The 26,606-nt window shown below is 38.7% G+C and overlaps 1 protein-coding gene and 1 long non-coding RNA gene across 8 annotated transcripts in view; both read right to left on the bottom strand.

Moving 5' to 3' along the window:
• Positions 1-26,606, bottom strand: part of LOC138188074 (serine-rich adhesin for platelets) — a 52,705-nt gene that overhangs the window by 12,605 nt on the left and 13,494 nt on the right. For 4 of the 5 annotated variants that reach the window (XR_011175355.1, XR_011175356.1, XM_069129503.1 and 1 more), the window contains exons 4-11: positions 9,435-9,670; positions 7,823-8,003; positions 6,211-6,349; positions 4,795-5,740; positions 2,645-3,867; positions 2,001-2,291; positions 1,275-1,627; positions 348-658 (exon numbers count right to left, since the gene is read on the bottom strand). Coding sequence is in view for 3 of the 5 variants with exons in the window: in XM_069129503.1 (XP_068985604.1) it covers positions 348-658; positions 1,275-1,627; positions 2,001-2,291; positions 2,645-3,867; positions 4,795-5,740; positions 6,211-6,349; positions 7,823-8,003; positions 9,435-9,670 (3,680 nt within the window). In the remaining 2 variants the exon portion in view is untranslated. The remainder of the gene's footprint in view (positions 1-347; positions 659-1,274; positions 1,628-2,000; positions 2,292-2,644; positions 3,868-4,794; positions 5,741-6,210; positions 6,350-7,822; positions 8,004-9,434; positions 9,671-26,606) is intronic. The other variant, XM_069129505.1, reaches the window with a different exon arrangement.
• Positions 22,441-26,463, bottom strand: LOC138188046 (uncharacterized). Of its 3 annotated transcripts, none has more exons than XR_011175333.1 (5): positions 25,226-26,463; positions 24,973-25,107; positions 24,767-24,889; positions 24,549-24,662; positions 22,441-24,448 (listed from the first exon to the last, which is right to left on the bottom strand). It is a non-coding gene; the product is annotated as an uncharacterized LOC138188046 (long non-coding RNA). The 3 variants fall into 3 exon arrangements; XR_011175332.1 differs by having other exon boundaries at positions 24,780-24,889; XR_011175331.1 differs by having other exon boundaries at positions 24,549-24,889.

Here is a 26,606-nt window from a genome sequence, read left to right as displayed (position 1 = left end):
CGATTTATCGAATAAGGGGGAAATCGATCGTTACTTCGAAAACCATGTTCGCAGCAATACTCGGTTTGTGAATCTATTTACATCACAAAACGTTATTTTGTGATCTACCTAACCTTAATTCAATCAGAGAATAAAACAAATTTCATTAGAATACAACGTAAATTCTTTGAACTCGATTTAATGCGAAGTTAGAGATCAGAAAACGACGATCTGTGAAGTAAACAGGATTCACAATGAATCGAGATAGCTTGGCGACTGACATCGTATTTTCTAGAGGCCCGGTCGCGGCGACGTTCACTGCTTCCACGATCGCGGGCTCTTGTAATAGCGCAAATTCCGGCGCTTACCTTTCTTGATCAGCAAGCTAGTGACCCTCCGTAGCGCCTCGCGAGTGCTGGAGGCGGAGCTGTGCTTACTTTGGCCGAAGTATTTGTTCGGTGTGATGTTTGTCGGCAGAGTCAATGGTTTCCTTTGGTCTCCGGAGCCAGCCAAGCGTGGATCGTACGCGTTGTTTAGTCTTTCGAGATGCTCGATCGAGGCTGGCCGCGGTTGGTTCGCCTTCCTCGTCGGGTACCATCCACGATTCGGGCCACCGGCTAATCGCAACAACTCGGTTCCGATTATCGCCTGTTCCAAACCCGGGTTATTCCTGCGATACCTGTTCACATCGAATATCAATTTTTATACTTTTTATTTTATACATTTTTATCGTACTCTTGTTATCGCTATTGTTTTTGTTTCCTTCGTTGAATCGAGTTATCAATTTTAAGTTGTGTATACAGTATACACGTACATACACAATCGGTCAACGATCAACAGTAATTGCTTACGCGGGAATTCGTGGCTATGTTCGCGCAAGCGCGCTCATGGCACGCTTACGAAGCGCCATTTTTCAAGTTTTTAAACTGTTGTACAAGTTAGAAATACATACATCGTTTTTGACAATAACGCAGTTATATTTTAAGCTTTCTATGTTCTCCTTAGTAAATGATTCTGTTTCTTCAGAACAGAGAAACTGTTCTCAAGAAACAGAAAACGCATACATATATATACGTATATATATAGTGATACGTGAAAGTTTTTTATTTTATGTTTCAAAAGTGACATTTTAAAGAATATTAACTACTACTATATCGGTGGGAAAAAATGGTGAAATATTTAGAAAAACAAAAGCGGCGTAATAAGAAACGCGATAATACAGTGGAAGACAAGATGTGTAGTAATATTGAAATTTTGATAAAATCAATAACTTGATCGAAAAAGACGATTCTTACCCGGTGGTAGCCGTGGTTGGAGCGTACCAACCAGGTTGTCGACGCATCTGTGTCGAATTGCTGGCATGCTGGGGAGTTCTGGGAATGTCGCTCCCTCTAGCGAAAACAGGGGTTTCTGGAAGCGAACAAGAGGTTTGCATTCCGCCGGTACCAGTCGCTATGTTACCGGTGGTTCCACTGCTGCTGCTACAAGCTCCGTTGTTTGCCCCGTTTGCGTTAGTACTGCTACTACAGCCCCCATTTCCAACTGAGGAGCACGGTTCCGCCGATGGCGAATGTCTCTTGGTGAAGGGACGTCGTCGTGAAGGTCCAGGTAGGTCCGTAGGCAAAGTCCTTCGTTCTACGGGTATTTGCTACGAGAAATAAATCACTAGTAATAATGCATGACGACGACAACAGCAACAATTAAAAATTGATAATTTTTTGTTACAGCGCGTATGCAAAGGTGAACGACGAGAAGAAGCAGAAACAGAGTAACAGATATAGAGTTTTTCACAACTAAGTTAATCAAATTTATGAGTAAGTATTTCGCTATTTGTAAAGTTGTAATTACATAACCCTCAAATATTGTAATTTTTGTACTGAGAAGTCATTCATTAAATTAAAACAAGTAACGGAGACATCTACATATCTTGTTTCTCGTGACTCGCCTTCTTATTGTTATTATTAGGTATCTTTTTACCTGAAACACGATAAAACACCTCGCTTAAATTTCGTAAAACGCACCTCTCGTCTGGAATTGGTGGCACTAGGTGTTGTTCTTTTACCCCGAGAAAATCCAGCATCCATGGATCTGGTATTGAGAGACGTTTGTTGATCTTTCGAATCCGAGAGGGAATGATTAGCAACAGGTCCACGATGAGGTGGTACCCTAGGTCTGTACTCCATCGTTCGATTGCTATGATTTTTTGGCTTAGAGACGATTGCGGCAGTCTGACCGATGTCTGAACTTTCTTCGTCCGCTTCCTCGACAGGCGATGGTGGTAACGGAGGAAACTCAAGAACTTCCACACTCACCTAGAAGCAAATATATCATCAATACGATGTCATTAATTTTCTGTGCTATTAGATTTTTCTTTGCTAATGCGAACAAAATTGCAATTGAGTATTTTAAAAGTTAAAAGTTACATCATTAGTTTTATATATTGTATCTTTACATTTAATTCGAATTCCTTTCCTCTCCAAACGTATCATATTAGAATATTTCCATTAATCCATCAAGCTTATCGATATTATAATCAAATTTATCATATTTCTCCTCTGTGGTCTTTGTTCATGTGTATACTTTCGCCATTGTAATGTGTGAAAATCTTGAATTTTCTCCTTCGTTCAAGTTGTACAACTTTCGACATCAATGAGGAAAAACTCACCTGAAAATCTGGGTTCTTGGAATCTTCAAGAATAGCGTCGATCACATTTTCAATCTGCTTCTGATCATTCTTATGAGTCTCAACAACTCCATTCTGTCTCAATCTTTTCCCCGACGCATAGATATCCGATCCATTAGTTCTTTTCCCCTCTATATCCGTTGTTTCAGGACTGGTTTTAGACGCTGTATCCGAATCAAAATCCGAATCATGGTGCTGTTTCCTCGCTCCACTTCGATCCACAACTCCACGATCATTCGATTCGCTGTCAAGACTGCTTTTCCTTGCCAATGATTGCTTCGCTTCTCCACTCTTTACCCATCGTGTCTTGCTCTCCGAATAAGACTCGCTATTCTTCACATTCTCAATTTCCTTGATCGCATCACTGACCTTCTCCAGTTGCCTACGATTTTCCTTCAAAGCCTTTTTCACAATCTGATCTTCAATCAGTAAGTTAACAGGGATCTTGGACGTTAATCGATGTTCGTTACTAGAATTTGGAGATTTTCTTGGTTCCTCGTTAAACACATTCCCACTAGACGGTGTTAAGCCAGCGAACCCTTTCGAATAGCTGTTAGAGGTTGATAGCGAAACTCCGTTGCACGTGCTATTCAACTCGGTAGTAGCGTTTCTCGATTCTTGATTCGACAAATCGACATCGATTCTGCCTTTCTCAGGATTGTCGGTGGACGATAACGAGGACGACAACTGGAGCAGCTCGAACATCTCCCGAGGTTTTTTATCCTTGTCTGAAAGGTCTGAACTTTCTTCCTCTTCGACTGTTACTTCCAATTCTCGCGGCCAATTGCCGGTTTCGTCGTTAATCGCTGGAAGAGAAACGACTCTGACCAGGTCGGGTGGAACCGACGGTGGAAATTCCATCGGTGGATCGTTCATAGGTTCGTCCAGTTTATTTTCTCTCAGGAGACTTCTAATATTATCGAAAGTACTCGAGTATCGTTTCACGTCGGACAACCGATTCTCCTCATTATTCTCGAACGATAAGCTTTTGGTTTTGGTCGGGACTTTTGGTAAACTTTTTCGTTCTTTCTTTCGACCACGACGTATCACGTAAGTGCCGTTCTTGGTTAGTTCTTGGGGTCGTATCTGATCAAGCTCGTTCGTCGAGGAGTCCGAGTACGGAGAGACTAGATCATCGTCAGTGGTCGATAACCGGGGATCTTGCCAGTCGTCGAAGTCGCGTAGTTTGGATGCTGATCCGACGCCTGAAATTAAAAATTTAGTTGACGAATATTTTCATTTCGAGGAGGATCGATTATATTAATATACCGTGAGTGATTATGCATCTTTATATTTTTACGATTAAAGAACGTGATTAAAGAAATGTGAACTAGATAAAAATTTGTTTCACCTACCAGAGATATTGTATCAAAATACTTTATTATATATTCTCTTATTTATTAAATATTCTAGGTATTCTATCGATTCTGACACACTTAAATTTCCCGAAAATGCATAAACATCCAGAAACATCTATTAGATAATGATACTTACAATTGATACTTACTTATATCACTTGCTAAAAATGAGTAAATTTTTCGAAAATCACATTAATCTAGGATATAGGGTAAAGTTGAGTCGTTTACGTTAAGGTAGAACAATGTGCTTTGCAACTAGGCAAATTCAAGTATTTTTCAATGAATCTTAACGATCTGCATAATACAATGAAAGGAAAGAGAATATATTGATTTGCTACGAGGAGAAGCTATTTTAAAAATGTTTGTTTTCGTTACAGACGTAGCTGTAATTGATGTGCAGGAGATACGGATGAATTTTGATTAATAGCTGTTTCTCATACACGTTCGCAAATGGCTGAAAAATAGCGTAAAGTTTCGTTAGAATGAAAAATTGCGCGTCACGTTAGAAACGTCTATCGTGTGGTACGTATTTGGAAACAGACTATGTTGCTTTTGCCTTTCGGTGGTTTTCATAAACAAGAAAATATATTGTGTATATTGACAACTCGTCATAACGTTCATACAACTATTTTCACGTGGAGCCTCGCTCTGTGCGTGTGATAAAAATCCGCAGCCTACTAATAGCAAATAATTCTATAGACTCTACCCTATATATCGACTAACATGAAATTGGAGTTACAAGAGTCGAATTTCGTCAGCAAGAGAATAACTTACTGGACACGTCGCTGCTTTTACGTCGTCTCCTACCAATCACCTTGGTACTTCCGGGAGCATAAAGTGGATCATCCTCCAGAGGTACTTCCCAAGCAATAGAATGTCTCTTACTGATGGGCGGGGGAGGAGGCAGAAGCTCCTCCAACGAGTCGTCAGAAAATCTTTCCTCCTCAGATTGAGTCCTAAAGTCTGTGGAATTCCTCGTGGAGAAGTCCGAATTCCTCGTGGAGAACATGTCCGAGTAACGTTCCTCCGAACACCTGTCCGAAGTTGGTGCCGAGAATCTTTCATTGGAGTCTGTTCTGGTCGGCAAAGAGAAGGAAACAAAGTCGAGATTTCGAATGGAGAAAGGATCGGACGTTGGCACGGAGACTCGATCGTTGGAACTGGCACTGGCCACGGCTATCGAAAAATCTGAGTGGAATCTTTCGTTCGAGGTGGAGTTCGCCCTGGAAAAGTCGGATGATCCGCAAGTAGCTCGCATCGAGTATCTTTCGACGCTGACCGAGCTCGACCGTGGGATAGAAGATCTCTCTGATTCCGAGTTTCTCGAGAATCTGCCTTCGCTCGAGTCAGAATCGTTTCTTCTTCGGCTGTTCTGCTCGGATTGCTCGTGATTCATCAACAGACGATCCTCCACGCTGCTCGACTTGATGATTTCGTTACTCTGACGTTGCTTTCGTAGATGAGGCGTTCGATCCTTGTCGAAGCTCTGTCGATGATTTTTGTCCGCCTCGAGGCCATCTTCTTCCGATGATCGACGTCTAACCTCGCGATGCTTCTCAATGGTAGTTGGATTGGTTCGTGGCGGGATCCAACCGAAAGACACCTTACCATCGTATGGTAAGCTGGCGAATTTGCTCGGCGGGCTCGGAGGTTGAGCCAATTTCAATGCTTCACTGTTCCCGTTTTCCCAGCCATACGGTCTCTGATGTCGAGTTTTGGGCTGTGCGAAAATACAATTTACCTACAGTGGAGAGCATTACTGAACCATAATAATCATCATTTCTTATTGCTGCCATGTGAACTGCAAATAGACTCGCTAAAATATCTCCTATATGTGATTGTGACTATGAAGAGTAGCTCGATTATAGAAAGATAAAGGAAAAGGGAGGGGAATAAGAACGATACCAAAGATTAGTTATAGTTGTTTAGATGCAAATATGCGACGAGTACGTCGCATATTATTACGTATTAAGTATTATACGTATAAAGCGAGTTTATTTCTTGGCCGTGTGTTTCAAATTGAACAAATCTATTGGTTCAGTTGCACGTTACACCGCCGTACGTTTACATTACGAATAAGAGCTGCTCTGCCAACCTTAGCGATAAAGATGTAGTAAGAAAGGAACGATAGTCGTGAGAATACTAAAAAGCGAGCATTTTAGATTCGAAGAAGCTCGCAAGGATACTCACGAGAGTCGTTTGAGTGGTAACCGTGCTACCGTTTCCGTGTCGTATGCTGTCCTCCATGGCTATCATCCACTGTTGGCGACCGCTTCGACGAGAAGAGGAGTGACCTTGGTTTCTCTTCGAAGAATTTCCAGGCGATACCCTACGATTATATGTAGCGGTTACATACTCTAACTTTTATTATAGTTATTTATTTGTTTAATTAAAATTGCTTTTCCAACGTACAGCCGTCTTTAAGTCGATGAATTCAAGTTTTACAGTTTTTCCATCGTTTCGCGAAATTTCAGATTAGAAGGTTATCCGACAACGAGATAACTATGCAACATAAGCACCAGATATACAATACATTCTTGCATATTTATGCTTCGATGCATAAATATGCAAAGCGTATGGATTATGCAGAAAATGCAAAATAGAGAAGATAACAAATTTCTATCTAAATTTCATTTCTCTACTTGCATTTTATTACATAAAAATATGCACTTGCACGAACAACCGTCTTGGCTTGAATAGATTATCAATTATTATCAGTCGTTATCGTCGTAACGACAGACACCTATTAATTACCTTTAATTTAATTTAAACAAAATCTACTAACTCGAAAAATTTCGAAAAAATGCCAAAGAAAATCATTTTGACGAAATGTTTTTTGAAAATTCTTTACTGCCATAGTATATAGAGTATACATAGTTTTCGTAAATATTCGCAAGAATATGAAAATTTGCAACTCGTTCGAGGCGTGGTCTCATCCTCAATCGATAGTTTGTTAAAATAAAAAAAATGATTTCGTTATCGCTTCAAGTATCGCTGCAACTGTACTGGCTCGCGATTCCACGTATTTCCACACTCACGACAGAAAACTTTTACCTTCGTAGTAATTAGCTCGTCTGGGTAGTACGTATTATACGCGTATAAAACATTTTGAAATTTCATTAACGCTATGTACTTTCAAATACTTTCGTGAGTCAAAGTTTCCAGCTTTTCTGAATTCCCTTCGATTCTTTACTCTCTTGTTACTGACATTATTATAGTTTGTCGTTAACACTTTACCGACCGCTAGCGGTTCAACAGCATACGCACGTCCGACCGGCAGCTCAGGAGCAGATATACCCTGGCGCCGGCTCTGTTTCGGTCTAGACTCTCCGATACCATTCTTTTCGTTCATCGCGAATGGTAAGTTTTTCAAATTGGTATAAAACTGTGGCAGCTTACGAAGCAACGCAACTGACGCAACCAAGCAAGATACTTTAGTACTAAATAACAAATCACTGTTCAAATAATAAGAAAGATTGTCGGTGACAAAAAGCCGATTAATCGGTTATCGGTCGGTAAGCGTCGGCGACAAAAAGCCAATTAATCGGCTATCGATCGATAAGCATCGGCGACAAAAAGCCGATTAATCGGCTATCGGTCGGTAAGCGTCGGCGACAAAAAGCCGATTAATCGGCTATCGGTCGGTAAAGTGTTAATATCGAACCATATGCGAAAAGTCTGTTCATATACAATAAGATTTAGATAAGGTTTATATACGACAAGACGAAGGGCTAAGCGTGTCGTTGAATCGATCCCTTTCGTTTCAAGTGGCTCGAACGCGACGAAGCTGAGGTGAACTTACATGGGCAACAAAGTAGAAATGATTCGTTCGGCTTCTTCCGGCGGTGGCGGAAATTCTTGCGTAGATATTCCCGCGAGATCCTGTGGCTCTGGACAATCTGGAACTGGACGCAGCGCTATCAGGGCCATCTTCGCTTTTCGTCCATTCATACTCATGTAACCGTCGTCCTCGGATTGATGCCCTGTCGAAAAAAAACCCAGATATTCTTACCGTTCTTTAACCATATCTTGAACATTATCAGAAGTGAAACTTCACATGAACCTTTTATTTTAATCCTTTTAACGTCTCGTCGATTTAATAATATCGTCACTAGACTGCGCATTTTTAGCCATTTATGGGAGTTGGGAGATTTAAGGTTCCATAAAACGTATATAATATGGGAAAATATAAAAAAATATTTTAAACGAAGTATATCTGTTATAACGTTTAGTGGATGAAATAAATATTTATGTAGGTTCCATTTCTTTAGTTATGTCACTAGAGGTACGAAATTGCATAAAAATCCGCAGTTCTAGTCGTTACGATCGTCGCCAGACAATTACATCTTTCGAAACATTTCGCTACATTATCGTGGTCGAGAGGAATTTTTAAATGAAGGGTTTCACCTTCCGTTTCGAACGATCAGATATTCTCCCGTTTTTATTACTCGTTAGAGAGGTAGAGTGACAGCACGAAAGTCATTATCCGTTAATGAACCAATTCGTGGCAAATAATACGTAAGATACGAGACATAAACTTTCACAGCTTTAAACCGATTACAGCAATTAGATCGAGCATTAACCAGTCTCGTTGAAATCCCGTTTATCATACAGCATTTATAGCAGGAAAGTTTTCTAAGCGTTATTAATATCATTTATTTCTGTCTAATTTGAAATCACGTGGTTTCTCCACGAGCAGCCCTGACAAAATAACGTTTGGTTATGCAAGCCAACAAAAAAAAAAAAAAAAAAAAAAGGAAGAAAATGCCGTGTGCGCTTAGAAAGCGAATCTGATTAATTGCGAAACTCACTGGTATTTTTATAGTAATTTTAGTTCTACGCACGAGTCGCGTATCAATGTTCCATCGAGTCGCGTGACTTCCTTCTCGTGCAGCTCGAAAGTAGAGCTATTTCAACGCAGCTGGCGTGTTGAGGCACGAGACAGACACTTTGAACATTTTCTCTAATCACCCATAGCTCGAATACTACAGTATATAGGACGTGTATGTATTCGTACGACGCTTTTTACTTATTTTAACGAAAACGAAAAAAGAACAAAAGGGGAAAAAAGAGAAAAACATTGCGACCTACGCTTTTCATTTAAAAATATACCGGAAATCATTTGCAACCGTTGTGATAATTAAAGAACGTAACTGACGAAACCCGTGGCGAATCATCGGAAATAATAAAAAGTGTCTCGAAAAGTAATATGATAGTATACGGGACAGGGAAGGGAGCGGGAAAGACAAGAAGCTTTCGAAATTTGCTAAAAACGAAGATAAACGAGCATGTAATCGATACGATCGAGAAAATCGAAAGAACGAAAGAGGAGAAGGAAGGAATAAAATAGGAAAGAAATGGGGTCGAAGTAGAGGGCAGGAGGGAGGGAGAAGAGAAAAGAGGATAAAAGATACCTAAGGACGGACTTTCGTCGTCGGGTGTGAGGCCAATACTCGGTTCGGTGCTGCTGCCACAATCCCCAACACCTCCGCCGCTGCCACCTCCACTACCGTCGCCGCCACCGCCACCGCCACCGCCACCGCCACTGCCGACGCCGACGCCTCCACCACCTTCGCCCTCTGCTTCGTGCTCGTCGTACTCTGAGAGCACTTTGTCCAGCAGCTCGATCGATCGTTGTACATCGTCACCTCTGGAACAAACGTATCGTTCGATTCTATAGAGATCACGCATATGATCCGATCGTTTTAGATTCGAAACTTTCACGATGATTAAACGACTATATATTTGTTTTTGGTTCTTAGGTTTTCTACTCAAGTTCGTTTCTTCGGGACAGACGTGGAGCAGTTTTGGGAACCGGAAATATCGACGAGACATCAGGATACTGCTAAAACTACGATAGAAACCCGAAGAACTAGAAATTTATGTTTACACAGATCTTATTAGGAAACAAGTTTGTACAAAGAAGTTTGTCTGGTTTTAATCTATAAATAGGAATTACTGGTGTAACTGACGTAACTATCTGTTGTGCGAAGAAGATGTTTACACAGCAATCGAATTCGAGTTTCGACATACGTTTTTTTAAACGCAGTCGTATAATTTCTGTCGCGATAGTTGATACGTCCTCGCATTTCTTATATAAAATTGTTAATCTATTCACATCGGGTAGCTATTATTATTGTTAATTTGCTGGATACTTCAACTTTTATTTTCATTAGTCCGATAAAAATTATACAGGGTCATTGGTAACTGGTGGTACAAGTGGAAAGGGAGTGATTCTACGCGAAAAAAGAAGTCGAAAATACAGAATAAAAATTTTTCGTTTGAGGCTTTGTTTTCGAGAAAATCGACTTTGAACTTTCGCTCGGTACGCGTGCACTTATCACGTCTCGTTATAACGGATCTCACTGTAGATTTAAAAAAAAATAAAAAAAAAATTTTTATTTTATATTTTCGACTTCTTTTTTCGCGTAGAATCACCCCCTTTCCGCTTGTACCACCAGTTACCAATGACTCTGTATAATCTCATTTAAGAAAACGCATGTCACCTTCGTACGACCTCCGTTCTGCATCCCCATCCGCACAAAAACTGATTACCCCAGATTATGTCTCCCTCGAAACCATTAAAACGCTGCCTGAACATTTTTTTTCATATAGCAATAAGTGTACCAGTAATTGGCATTTGTAAGTTGGAATCGGATAGCCGTTACAAAAAAACATGGAACGTGTCCAGCGATGCAAATACGTCCCCCGTTTCAGTTTTTTATCATATCAGGGTACTTGATCGCAGTTACAGAGAAACTTCTTCTATGATACCGTTGCCAAGTACAAATGTACTCGACAAATTTTCAAAATTTATCTTCTCATAAGCGAACGAACAAATTTCACTGCATTTATTATTCTTATTTTCTTCTTATCTGCTCACGTAGAATCAGTCTATCCCAGCCGATTGTACCGCGATTGCTGCGGATATACGTTGCACGAAAATATGTAATCTGATACTTTACTGACCGTTAGCGATTCAACAGCATACGCTCGTTCGACCGGCAGTTCAAGCGCAGATTCTCCCTGGCGCCGGCTCTGTTTCGGTTTAGACTCTCCAATACCATTCTTTTCGTTTATTGCGATCGGTAAGTTTTTCAAATTGGCATGAAACTGTGGGGGCTTACAAAGCAACGCAACTGACACAACTGAGCAAGGTAGCTTAACACTAAATAACACATTACTGCTCAAATAATAAGAAAGGTTGTCGGCGACAAAAAGCCGATTAATCGGCTATCGGTCGGTAAGCGCCGGCGACAAAAAGCCGATTAATCGGCTATCGGTCGGTAAAGTGTTAACACTGTTGCCACTACTGGCTCGGTTGTACACCACGCTGTCTATCAATTTTCATAACTAAACGTTTAATTAAATCGTGTCGAATTGCGACTCAAAGACACAAGAGAGGACACGAAGGGTTAGCGACGATGACGGAGACGTAGCCGGTAACGGGGACTGGTAATAGTGATAGTAATGGCAGAGAACGTAACGGCGACGTCAATGTCGACGTCGAGGTTGAGGTTGAGGAGGTCGGGGCGTTGAGCTTCGAGAAGGGAAGGAAAAGAGCGAAGCCGACTAAAAGGGAGCGAGACTTGCCGCCAGTAGTGATGGGATCAAGTTCAATATGTACTTATTCTTTTAAGCTTTTTATCCTACATATCTATTATGCTATGCATTTTGAAGTGCATTTTCATTATTAACATTATTAGCTTATGTCAGTATTTGAAATATTTGAAATACAGGGTGGTTGGTAACTGGTGGTACAAGCGGAAAGGGGGTGATTCTACGCGAAAAAAGAAGTCTAAAATATAGAATAAAAATTTTTCGTTTGAGGCTTTGTTTTCGAGAAAATTGACTTTGAACTTTCGCTCGGTACGCGTGCACTTTATCACGTCTCGTTATAACGGATCTCACTGTAGTCTCACTGTTGTCTCGATGGAAAAATTAAAAAAAAAAATTAAAGAAATTTTTTTTCTGTATTTTCGACTTCTTTTTTCGCGTAGAATCAACCCCTTTCCGCTTGTACCACCAGTTACCAACCACCCTGTATATTTTTAAAGCGGATTTGGACAATGTATATAGATTTTAAAAACAAACTTTATCATATGCTGATATCCTACGACAGCTCCATTGAAATCATGTACAATCTTTCTCTTTGTAATTTTCTAACTAATTTATTATTTCTATGAGAAGTAAGCGAATATGCATATATTTTTAAGCGGTAATGTGTAACTATAACATAAATTCATAGTAACTGCATTGCTGCAAAGAAGACTTAATTGCAAAGAAGACAGTAATTTTATCTTATTTATATATGTGGCACTTTCAGTCATATGCGCGCTTAGCTTTATGAGTCGGCTTAGGTAGCCAGCCTACATGAAATAATCGATCAGACTCGCATTTCTTAGTCTTCTTTCTAGCGATGCACTGTACTTGAGCCCATCGCTAGTTGCCAGGAGCATGAAGGGCGGTAAGAGCGGCGGCAAGTGGGGTGGGAAGGGAAGAACGCGTAGAGGTCAGGGGGAGTAAAGAGGAGTGGTAGGTGGTGGGTGGCGAGGGGAATGAGCAAGAGGAATGAGCGAGACGAATAGCGAGAGTAGCAAGGGATGGTTGGCGAGGAAAGTTACAAGGCGGTACCTTGCGATATACCTCGCCGCGCGTACTGACGCAATGCGGTGGTCTGATTGGTCGAGTGGTAATCGCGATTGTTAATTACCGCAGAAACCTGACCATCGACAAACTTTGTCGTCGAAATGAATGAAGAAGAAGAAAGACGCGCTTACTATTCCGACGAATCATCGATTCCCTGTTCTCTATCGTACTCTTTAAGGTACGTCGTGGCAAGTCAGTTGGAAGATCGACCAAGTACATTCGAATGGTCTGCAAGCATTTCGGAAAACAGTCGGTACAGTTCGAAAATATTAACACTTTACCGACCACTAGCGGTTCAACAGCATACGCACGTCCGACCGACAGCTCAGACGCAAATTCTCCCTGGTGCCGCCTCTGTTTCGGTTTAGACTCTCCAAGACCATTCTTTTCGTTTATTGAGAACGGTAAGTTTTTCAAATTGGCATAAAACTGTGGGAGCTTACAAAGTAACGCAACTGACGCAACTGAGTAAGGTACCTTAGTACTAAATAACAAATTACTGCTCAAATAATAAGATTGTCGGCGATAAAAAGTCGATTAATAGGCTATCAGTCGGTAAGCGTCGGCAACAAAAAACCAATTAATCGGCTATCGGTCGGTAAAATGTTAAGTTTAAAAATGACGAAGCTTATTTTTAAAAATATCGTGCGTTGTTGGATCAAGACATTTCTCTGTGACGCTGCTTTCTACAACGTTAAGCCATACATCAGGCAAGTGATGAATTCCATCAGCGAAAGATATTGGCTGATTGTCCTTAAACAAGATGCAACTGTCAGGGCATTGACAAAGGAGAACGTTCTGCAAAATTACCGCGTGACAACGTTAGGACACACGGTGCTTCTGCGACAAAAGACATCAGGAGTCTTGGCTTGGATGTCTCACAGCTTATTCGCTAGACGTTACTCCTTCGGATTACTACCGGTTTCAGATCGATGCAACATGCCTTATACGATGTTCACTTGCAATTAGTAAATGAGACAGAAACACGTCCTGACGACTGCATCTTGCTGATAGATGGCTTAAAGTTATAGAACGCAACGAGAAATACGGTTAAACAATACGCTATATACAGGGTGGTTGGTAACTGGTGGTATAAGCGGAAAGGGGGTGATTCTACGCGAAAAAAGAAGTCGAAAATATAGAATAAAAATTTCTTTTTTAATTTTTCCATCGAGACAACGATCTACAGTGAGAACCGTTATAACGAGACGTGATAAAGTGCACGCGTACCGAGCGAAAATTCAAAGTCGATTTTCTCGAAAACAAAGCCTCAAACGAAAAATTTTTATTCTATATTTTCGACTTCTTTTTTCGCGTAGAATCACCCCCTTTCCGCTTGTACCACCAGTTACCAACCACCCTGTATATATCTTTTTTTTTTAAATAAACTTCGAGTTTCACAGAAAATCAATGTCATGTTGATTTAATTTGTAAATTGTTCATTCATTATTCGTCTTATTAACATTTTTTAAATGCTCGATACGATGATAGAAACATATATTTTGATGTGGAATTGATATATAGCGTGTCTAACTTAAAAACTGCTATTCTATAAAAAAAAAGAAGGGAAATGTAATACATAGTAATCTATGTTTCTCATTCGTGACGGTCTACGTCCGTAATTTTGCAGAAGAAAGAAAAACTTAACAAAAATGTTCGGTAAAAACAAGTGCTTGGTAATGTGCAACAGTTATCGCAGATAGAAAAACCGTCTCGTAATTGCAACGTAACAACCACGCATGTCCCTCCATACCTTTTCTTCTCTGTCTCTATACTTTCCATTCTCTGTTCGTTCGCTCGTTATAAGCGCGCCAAGATCTATCCAACGATCGAATCGAAAGCCTGTGCCAGGGTTTACCCGAATAAAGGAAGAGAAATTCCGTAGATACGACAGAAAAATAGCTGAATAAACAAGAGGGTGGGCGAATTCGAGAAAGACCGTTTTTCGAGAGTCTGTCCAAAGCAAAATCTTTTAATGGCGGAACAAAGACCAGAAATCCATTCCTCTTTTCTTTTTTCGTCTCGTTCCCCTCTTCGCTCTCCTCTCTCGTTCTCCTTGTTCCGCTTTTCAACGTTACGGCACGGAATACAGCAGCTCGTCGTCGGACTCGTTAACGTTTGATTCATAATTCAAGATCGTAATTGTTCGAGAGCTGCCGGAATAAAAATCGCGAGTTATTCTCTCTCTCTTTTTTCTTTTTTTCACCCCCCCTTTTCACTCTTCGCAGGATCGTTTCGACGAACAGCGCCCCGACGTACAACTTTACAGACTCGAATCGTTCCCTTCTTTTTGCCAACGAATTACAATTCTAACATGGAATTTCATGTAAGCGTCAGGTGACAATACACCATGGAAATACGATGGAGAAACACGCTACTCTTTTCTCTCTTTTCCTATAAGCGATTTTCAAGTGTTCGATATACTGTGTGGCTCGTAAATAACGATGCGTTCTAGCTGAATATACAGGATGTCCCGCATAATGTGGTCAGTAGTGAAACAACTGGAGGATGATCATGTTTAAAAATAAGTCAAAAATGGATGGTTTTTGAAAATGGTACGAGTCCATTTTCCTTTGTTTCGAATTGGGCTATTTACGTTTCCATTAATTTCCATTAATTCTGGTAACGTCTACTTAGCTTATTCGCGTCTCTATGTGCTTAAATATACAGGGTGGTTGGTAACTGATGGTACAAGCGGAAAGGGGGTGATTCTACGCGAAAAAAGAAGTCGAGAATATAGAATAAAAGTTTTTTTTTTATTTTTTAAAATTTTTCCATCAAGACAACAATCTACAGTGAGATCCGTTATAACGTAACGCACGCGTACCGAGCGAAAATTCAAAGTCGATTTTCTCGAAAACAAAGCCTCAAACGAAAAATTTTTATTCTATATTTTCGACTTCTTTTTTCGCGTAGAATCACCCCCTTTCCGCTTGTACCACCAGTTACCAACCACCCTGTATGTAAATTCATTATGCAAATTGTCTCCTTTCTTTGGAAATGATCTAGACATTGAAATAAGCAGTCCAAATATAGAACCCTATATCTCTATTTCTATTCTCAAAGCTCTATTTCCGGGAAAGATAAGTTTAAACGCTTATCATACGCTTGATGAAACACGTTGAAATTCTATATTCTCGAAGATCGAACCTTAAACCACTCACTGCCAACTACGAGATATCTCGTAGTTTTCGATGCCATGACAGGAATTTTATTCAGTAACGCCAGCTACGTAGTGTTTTCTTTTTCATTTTCAAATTAGTGTAAATGCCATTTTAGTACTATATCTACAACTAATAAAATTTGACTGGCAGTGAATGGGTTAAACGGTAAAATTTTATTCCACATTTTGGATCTATTTTCGCATATAGAATAACCTGCCTCTGATTACTTATTCATATTAACCCGATAATTAACCAAGTTCGAATATTCTTCACACGTTTATCATATTTTCAATTTTTTTAAATTATACTTTTGCACATAGAACAATCCACTAATCCGTTGACCGACTTATGCTGGACATGCTGCATATGTATTTGCAATTGGTCACGAAAGTCTGTACGTCTCCAATTTTGTGTAGCTGAATTAGCCAAAAAAGAATTCAACGATCTTTGCAACGGATTTGTTACAATTTTTCCGCTTACTTTACTTCGTTCTTTACACTGTACATTGAAAGCTCGTTTATCCTGTCACTATCAGTTGTTCGACTGCCATCACGACAGGTTTATAGTTTGCGTTTCTGTGTTTTATTACCTTCCGCAACAGCAGATTTTCATCGATCGCTTTTACTTTTGCCGCAGAGAGTTTCGAATATCGTCGTAAAATAATCTCGTCGACTTTCTACGATATCGAAGAACGCCAAGCCGGTTTAGACACACGATATACGCTTCCTTTCTTTCTGTAGAGCCATGGCAGAACTACACTACCGTGTATAAGTATTTGGACACTCGAAATCATTACAAACATACAGGATATCGCAAATTTTTTCCCGCAGAACTTTACCAGTATGTTCTATAAATAAACATAAGAAAAACCACTTATATACCGCACAGGAATAGAATGTCGGTTCATATCCTAATTCCATTTCAAAATGTGATCCGTTATTACGAACGTAGGACTAACATCTACGGACAATAAAATCTATCGCACGACTAATTTGCTGTTCATTTTCCTTAATTGGAACGGGTACGTCGCGAAACATTTGTACCAACTCCTGACGTATATTAATTTGTGTTTAATAATATACCGATAATATGATAAACTTCTTTCACAAGTAAAAATCCATTGGCTTAATATCTGGTGATGTCAGTGGCCAAGAAATTAATCCTCGTTGAAGATCGTTTAATCATTACCTGACTGGTTAACCAAATCAACGACCTCTGTGGGTAAACTGTAGAATTTATGTAAACATATGGAATAGTAGAGCGAAACACCAGTGGTTATTACATCGTTTCGCATTTTTGTTACAACTTTTTAAAAAACCACTTAAGAACCTGTGTTCATATAACATTTTTCATTAATTTTGCTTACAGCATAATTGGCAAAGTTCCGCAGGAAAAACTGGGACACTCTGTATAAAATATGCTTTGCGTAAAGATGTTCAATATAATTTCCGTCTCTGATCGTATTTCAAGTAACCGCGTATGCATTAAGTAGATAAGTAGATTGGGAAAAACAATGTTTGATATTAACACTTTGACTGCCACGCCGAAATCGCATGTTTCGCTGAGGACGCCACGGGAGTATTTTTATTATTCAAAGCATATAATGGAAAAATAATAATAAATTGATGTTGTAAGACAACATTCTTCCCCAATGGACCGTTTATCTTATTGGTGGTAACGGGTGACCACCGTGACGCCTTAGTAACAGTTGATAGCGACGTATTATAACGAGGCTTCGTTTATTTCAACAAACCATTCGCTTTCGTCATTTCGTCGTAGGCAAAACGCGTAGAATATATTGTTGAAACGTGTAGAAGATATTAGTAAACAGTATTATGATTATTTTTATGATCTCGACGAAACATTCGGCTGAAATGATACAGGTCCGCAAAGAAAATTATATTTGCGATAAACCAATGGTAGTGTAGATTACAAGAGAGGAAAATGCGCTGTAGATTTATCAGATCAAATGATAGCATATTCTACACCACATAGAGGAACCCTCAAGTGGTATATAAAATTAGCATTAGAGTTATTGTTAAATACGTCAATTTCAAACGCGATGATACTCTATAAACAAGCAACAAAAGTAAAAATCAAGTTATCAGATTTTAGAATGGCACTCGCAATGCACCTTACGCAGTGCCATTCGCCAGAGTCGTCAAATATACTTATTCGACAAAGATTGCGACACGAAATGCAGAAGAAAGAAGGGCAAGCGCACCTGGCACGAAAATTTTGCAGAGAGTGGTATGAAAAAAATGTTAAACAGTTAGGATGAAAAATTGCTATGAATCGGACCAAAAAGGTGATCACCTATTATCCAGATTGTATCGATGAGCCACATTTATGTTTACACTGTTTTAACACAGTGCACCGTTAGATGCAAGATTTGTTCTCATTTTGTTTTATTGATGTTCTAATAAAAATGTTTAGTTGTTCAATGGGGCACTTTCTATTTCAAAGTATCTTCTATTTATCGGTTATATTCAAAATGCCCTAACTGTCAATTTTCATTCACTTTTTATACAATTTAAATACAATTTTTACCAAGTTAAACTGTTCAATGTGAAGATATGTTCAATGTTAGGACGACTTTTCTGTTGCTAAAGGAAGAAGAGAGATTAAACTTTGGATCGATGCGATCAAAAGTGACAAATTGTCTTGGAATACACATGTAATTAGAACATGTGTTTCCGGCCATAATCTAAAAGTTTATATACAGGGTGGTTGGTAATTGGTGGAACAAGTGGAAAGGGGGTGATTCTACGCGAAAAAAGAAGTCGAAAATATAGAATAAAAATTTTTCGTTTGAGGCTTTGTTTTCGAGAAAATCGACTTTGAATTTTCGCTCGGTACGCGTGCTGTACGTCATAACGGATCTCGCTGTAGATCGTTGTCTCGATGGAAAAATTTAAAAAAATAAAAAAAAATTTTTATTCTATATTTTCGACTTCTTTTCTCGCGTAGAATCACCCCCTTTCCGCTTGTACCACCAGTTACCAACCACCCTGTAGATTTGATCAAGCGTCTACTATTTATTAGACACAATAATGGAATTTAATCGGTGCAAGTGTATTCTTTGTTTTGAATTTAAATTCAACAGAACATTTCATCTCAGTTTGTGACAAAATGTAGAGAATTAAAAATAAAGAAGTATCCTTCCATAAATAATATTGAAAATATAATATAAACATTTGATTTTTCATCGGATAACATCGAACGTCCAAATAATTATGCTTTACGTTTTACGCTATTCTTTGAAAATACACAGAAACTTTACTTACTTTCGGTAGAACATGAATTAGTTGCGTAATTGCAAACAGAAAGGTTTCGGGAAGACTTTGTCCTTTGTTAGACCTATCATATTAGGTTGGCAACTACGTGATTGCGGATTTTGTCATTAGGTGGTAATGACCATCTTCCAATGTCATTACCATCTAACGATAAAATTATCATTGCCATCTAATGACAAAATTCGCAATCACTTAGTTGCCAACTCAATAGAATATCACGACAGGACAAAATTTGTTTTTAAAAATTAATATGCGATAAAAAGATTGGCATCTATAAGCGTCGAGTATTATAGAGTCGTTTTTCGTTTCAAGACATCATTATACCCGATTTGTCTGGGTATCGAGCTGTAGATAACATCGAGAAGGGCACACCTCGTTGATTTCAATGACCTTCGAACATGTTATAAAGCAGAATATTTTGTTGAACAATATTTCCTCTAAACGTGTTACCGTCGCTCGGCTTTACTTTTCGAGGCATTCGTAAAACTGGTTTTCCTACTTTTTCGCTTCGTTCGGTTTGCGTTAGAAAATTTTAGATTGTAATATTATCGTGATTTATTTCGACTATAGCATTTAAAACCATTTAATACTCGGATAAGTCACGCATTTAATTTTAATATGCCATTGATAAAATTGCAAATAAATAGTTAACATTTCACTGGATGTGCAAAACATCTGCTAATGCAGAAGAGAACATTACAAGTATCGTTTCTAATCATTTATCTAGTCATCGAGCCATTAATTCATATATTCTTAATAGTAATCACAGTGTTATTAATAAAAATCAACTGAAATGCTCATATACACGTACACGTTTGAAATTTGTATTTAGCGTAATTCGTTTGAGATAAAAATAACATATAACCGTATGAGTTGATTCCAACTTTTTGCACATCAACTTCATACGTGCTCGTATGAGAGCGTATGTATACCACAGAAAAAGCTACGTCAAACTACCTAAACAACTTTCACGGATAACCGTTGCTCTGGTGGTAATTGCGACTATGATTAACCGTTCCGTAATCTCGTTCGAGATTAATATTTCACTCAAACGTACCTATTATTTGTATGAAAGATAAATTGTCTTCCGTATCACAGCTGTCCATGTTCTTATTAAATGAAAATACTGCGGATCCAGAATTAATACGTGACGTGTTCTAGTAGAAAAATTAAAGTTGCGAAAAAATCGATTTTCACCTTTTCACCTTCATGTTTTATAAACAAAAGTACGCTGTTTGCAAGCCCAATTTTCTAAAATACTTGACACTTTACCGACCGATAGCGGTTCAACAGTACGCGCACGTCCGACCGGCAGCTCAGGCGCAGATTCTCCTTGGCGCTGGCTCTGTTTCGATTTGGACTCTCCGATACCATTCTTTTCGTTCGTCACGAACGGTAAGTTTTTCAAATTGATATAAAACCGTGGGGGCTTACAAAGCAACGCAACTGACGCAACTGAGCAAGATACCTTAGTACTAAATAACAAATTACTGCTCAAATATTGAGAAAGATTGTCGGCGACAGAAAACTGATTAATAGACTATCGGTCGATAAGCGTCGGCGACAAAAAACTGATTAATCGGCTATCGGTCGGTAAAGTGTTGAAATTTTCATGTACGATAATGAATATTCATAATGAAAATAGGCAATGACGTGTTACGTTAATGCAAATTACGATACACCTTTAATCGGTTGTATGCGCAAGCTTCGTTGCTGAAAAATGAAACATGAACCACACGTGTGTAGATATTCTCATCAAGCTCAAATGAAATACGTAACACAGCTGAAAAGAAAACGGATAAACGCGTTATGGGGTGCGTAACTTTAAACGCGTTTATCTGGAAAAGTCGTTTACGCGCGTTAATCTCTTTTCACCAGAGTACGTCGCATACGAAGATCACATGAGGGAGAGATAACGAGTACATTTTTATTGATTTAAAACTCGCTCTACAATTCGTTCTAATCAACACTCTTTCACAAAAGGTGGAAACCAATTCAATGATTCGATTGGAACTCGTTTGCCAATCAGCAATGGTACTAGACGGTGCTAGAGCAAATTTTCTCTAATCAGCTTTCTAACGATGAAATTGTTTTCGCAAACAGCGAAATTAGTGAAAAGCCGAATGAGATATTCGGTAAACGAGTCGCTTCTCTTTATCCTCGCCCACTGCATCTCTTTCCCGAACGATTGTCAGGAATTTCATGGAAAAAGCAGCTCGATCTACGAATGGAACTCGTTGCTGGATTACCTTCCAATTAGAATTGTTTACGCACCCAGTTAGGCGGCAATCGTCCCTGTTCCCATCGAAACGACATTCAACTTCGCCGATGTAAATTCAGCCTGGCGCGTGTCCCCGTGTCATTAACCTTTCTCACGAATCGATGTTCCTGCTGCATCGTTTAATCGTGCTTGCCTCTATTCCGTTTATTCGAGTGGATGCAACCGAAGGAAAATTATTCTACCTTTTCCGCTTGTTGCTACGCGTGCGGCTCGAATGGCTTGTGGAAATTGCACGAGGCAACGCGAAACGAGAGACTAAAACGAACAGAAGGAGTACACAGAGAAATCTGACTGTCACCGACCAGAATTTCTGCTTGCAAAACGTCTTTCATCATCTTCTTCCTCTGCTTATCGCTCCGAGAAAGGATAAAGCATATTGTTTTTATCGTGTACGGAGGTTGTTACATAGTATCGAGCACGCAGTTGTTCAGTAAAGTATCGAGCCATTTGGAAGAGAATTTTTTTACGAATATATCAGGTGCATTATAAGAGACGTTTCTCTTTTATTTCCGCTCAGTGTAACTTTGTCTTGTCAAGTCGGTTCCCGTTTGAACTTCTGTATTTGCGTATGCGATATTTGGCACAGTTGCCACAACCGCTTAATCTGACCAAAGGACGCTAGTTCGCATGTGTTCGGATGCTTTCGCCAGACACTGTATATTTGCAATAATTTGAAAGCGTTCTAATGCTATGATTATGAACAGAAAGGGATGACGAAGTGAAAGGAGAAGCAAGCGGAGAGGAAGCGGAGAATCGGTTGTTCCGCCGCGTGTTGTTTCATTTAGGTAATTCAGCGAATCGATGAGTATCGAGTGGCGCGCAGCCGTTTTCGAATATGGGTCAGTGGTCGATACGCATGTCCTGTGTCGCGCACCTATCTACGCAGTATGGACGTCCATAGAGTACGTACGTGTGTACTATATATATATATATATATATAGGGAATAGGAGCGTTCAAAAGTATTTGGACATTTTGGTTAATTTTTTAATAATCATATCATAACGACGAATTAACGCGTTAACTTCACGGTTGACCGAAGGAGAAAAAAATCGCGAGATCCTTCAGTATGACTGGAATTTTCCTCTTTTGCTAATCCGATTTTGGTTTAATCATGCAGTTTAAGCAAAATTCCGTTGCAGTAAATTCTACTGTACATTCTATCGCAAATAAGCAAGCGTCCGCGTATTTCTGAATCACACTGTACCTACGCGCGTACGTATGTAGATACACGTGTACTTACGATACGGATGATTACTTGATAAGCACGTATCTTGTTACCTAACCGTCCTAACGACACGCGTGACAAAGCTAAACAATATACGTACGGATACATGTAATCAAAACACGTAGAATAAGCCTGATGTATCCCTTTATTCCTGCATCAAAGATTAACCTATATACAGTGGCTCAGGAAAGTATTCGAACGCTTACATATGCACACTTGAATGGCCGAAATAATGTACATTAAAGTAATTTGCTTAGACAAGCAGATGTCAGTAGGAAGATGGAGGTCTCAAGATTATATCAGTAAAATTTGAAAAGGATTGTAAGTGACTGACAAAAGTATTTGAACGCTACATATATTATTAAATTATTTGATATTAATATTTTGTTGGACCAACTTTAGCAGCAATAGTGTGTCTCAATCGACGTTTCGTACTGTAAACCAATGATTTTGTAAAACTACACTCAACGGAGTTCCATATTTCTATAATTTTATCTTTCAATACTTGCTTTCAGATTATCTGATATTTATTTCATCTTTTTCCCATTTCAGCCCATAAATTTTCAATAGGATTTATGTCTGGACTTTGCGATGAAGTAATTAACACGTGTGGTGTGTTATATACGATCCATTCTTTCACAATTCTAGCAGTATTTTTAGGATCATTATCTTGTTGGAAGTGGAAATCTTCCAATAATCCTAATTTACGGGCACTTTCTTCAAGGTTATTTTTTAAAATATTAAAATATTTATATTTATCAAGTGTTCCATCAATAAATATCAAATTTCCGGTGCCACCGGCAGCCATGCACCCCCGCACCATGACCGATCCACCTTCGTGTTCCACTGTTTGATGTAAATGTCGAATTTCCAATTCCGTATTTTGTTTTCTCCATACATAATTTTGACCACCCGAGCCAAAAATGTTAAATTTTGACTCGTCCGAAAAGATGACCGTTCCAAAAAGAATTATCTTTATTAATATAAGTTTTTGCAAAAGTCAATCTTTTTTTTATGATTTACCGCATTAACATATGGCTTGTTTCGCAGTACTCTCCATGAAAATCATTGTTTCGTAAAATTCGTCGACATAATTCCGGGTGAACTTCTTTATAAAACATATCAGCTACCATACTTGCGAGTTGAGGAGCGGATGTAGTAGGATTTTTTTTTAATTCGCCAATGATAACTTTCTGCTCTCTTCCAGTCAATTTCTTTGGTCGACCTATCGAGCTTTCTTTGCAAGTGTTCCCTCGTTCTTTGACTTTTTTATGATACAATGTATCGTTCACTTACTTCTGTTCACAACTCCGGCAATCTCGTTATATAATTTGCCATCCACATGTAATCGGAATATTATTTCTTTTTCACACGTTTCTTTCAGACTTTTTGATATTCATTTTAAATACTATTGTGCACACTTTTACGTTACTCTTCCTGGAACGATATCCTAACATCAAGTGAACGTACCAATATTTTCATTTAGCAATGATGTTTACATTCGGTGCAAAGGAAGATGAAGAACTATGAACAGTGTTACAGCGTTAGAATACTTTTGCGAGACACTTATCATGAATGTTTCTAATAAATGTATCCTAACTCCTGTCTATATTATTCAATCGTTTTCAAATTTTACTCGTGTAATCTTCAGACTTTCCCATCACTATAGATACCAAATTGTTTTAACAAATTAGTTTAGCGCGCCTCGTTTTATTAATTGAAATTTGTAAATGTAAGCGTTCGAATACTTTCGTCAACCACTGTACATGTAGTCAAAACACGTTAGCATCAGCCTGATGTATCCCTTTATTCCTGGCATCAAAGATTAGCATATATGTATATTAATATATAATATAATATATAATAATAGGAATATACGTATATTGGCTGACGAAAGCATTTGGATATTTACCATAGAAGATTTTTATATTCCTGTGTATATATTAGATAAATCGTACGATTTGGAAAATTCATTAGTTCCATAACGAGACACGACGACCGTGATTCTCTTATGTCTGAAACCCATCTGAAGATATAGAAGAAACATACCAATCGTCAAAATGACAAAATGTTAGTTACACACATTTAATCATGGACCCTATAACAACTAACCCATAGAACAACTTTTACATTATACAATTACCAAGTTAGCAAGCCATAATTCTATTTTAAGAGTTTACAATTATTTTGGAGAAACCACTTCCAAATCACTTTGACGTTGGTCGTGTTAGTTATCACTATCGAATAAGCTCGCTAAGTTAAATAAGTTAAAAAAGGAAACATTAAAAAACAAGAGAAATAAGAAACCAAATATACTCGACAGAAACGAAGCTTACTTTTTTAAATTAAAATCTTCGAACTAAAGCAAAGCTCAATTTCAGATAATCGAGGGTTGGTAATTTTCTGCACAACCTGGCCAAGTTATTTCAAGCGTATTTACGTTGCAAGTGTTAAATATGGACTCGCTGAAACTGAATATTCAAGTTTAATAACACAGGATACTATTGTAATCGCTGCGAAATATATACTTGTACTAAATATATTGTAACTTCTATACGTATACATATTCAGATGTGTTTCAAACTTTACCAATATAATCACGATAGTCGAGTCCCATTACAGTGCTCGTGAAATTTCAAAACGTTTCAAATTTCAAAACACAGATAATATAGTTACACAATGCGTCTGCACATACAGCTGTTCCAGTACTTTCGTCAGCCTGTGTACGACTACAAATGTTGCCACTACAAAAACATCGAATCTAGGGGAAACTGAACTTCTCATTTATCAAGGTGAACTCGATACACAGAGTTTTGTCACCAATACCGACGCGAGTTTAATCTACCCGACGGAAAACTAATAGAGTAGAACGATAGTGCGAATCGGGTTCATCGACCTAAATCGCCATATCGATCGATTAAAAGGATGCGCGATGGATGTGCGGTTCTTCGCGAGTATAGAAGCATGGGTGGGGTATGGGTGTGTCGGTCATACTTCGGTTTATTATTAATCGTTAGCCCGTTATGTGCGTCGGTTACTTACTATTACCAACACATTTGATTTACTGTATTGTCTCGAGGACTAGATAGTCATAGCTCGTAATCGCAATTCTATATAACGGGTATCCGAAAAGGATTGTAGGGAAATATAGAATAACGTATCTTTTGCTTTGAAGCCTTGCGTTCGAATAAATTCAGTTTAAAGAAATAATTCTTGACTAAACATTCGTTCTATTTTCTTAACGAAAACCGGAAACGAAACCTTGAAGGGGAAATATTTATTTTACATTTTCCACTTATTTTTGCACCTAGAAAACTCCCTGTTTATTGTCTACTAGTATCCAGTTCGCACTAGCACACTTGGCAAATTTTCAAACTAAATTTTTTCAGAAACCTAGCTTCGTTTGAAAAAATTGTAATCTGTATTTTCGATTCACTCTCCGTCTCTCTTAAAACGAAATCGCTGCATTGTCGAATTACCATTACTAGAACTAGATTACTAAAATTAGATTACTACAATTTTTCTTCCATACTTTCCATCTACTTTCTCACGTAGAGTCAATTTCACAATTGTACCATGATTACTAGGACACCCGATATAAACGCGGTAGAGTGGAACAAAGCACCACATAAATCGTGTTGTACGATAGTTGCCCGTGGCTCGATGGTGAAACGTTTTTTTGCGTAGTTTTTGATGAGGAACAAAGTATCTATAATATCGACTCGACCGAAATCCTTGATCGAACCTCGATGCTTTAAGATAATTTTACATCCTAGTTGACCTGCTAAATATTGGCTTGGCAACTAAGTGATTACGGATTTGCCATTATCACTTAATGACAAAATCCGCAATCACTTAGTTGCCAACGCAATATATGTATGCAGGATCGAGATCGATATTTCTCGGGCGAAATAACTTTCAATTAATTCGTCGGATGTAATAAGATCGTAAGCAGCCCTTCCGGCAACCA

Source organism: Bombus flavifrons, chromosome 16 (genome assembly GCF_040668555.2).
Source record: "Bombus flavifrons isolate JBK064 chromosome 16, iyBomFlav1_principal, whole genome shotgun sequence".
Taxonomy (NCBI): Eukaryota; Metazoa; Arthropoda; class Insecta; order Hymenoptera; family Apidae; genus Bombus; species Bombus flavifrons.
Note: the sequence above shows the minus strand (reverse complement) of the source record. Positions and strands in the feature narration are given on the sequence as shown.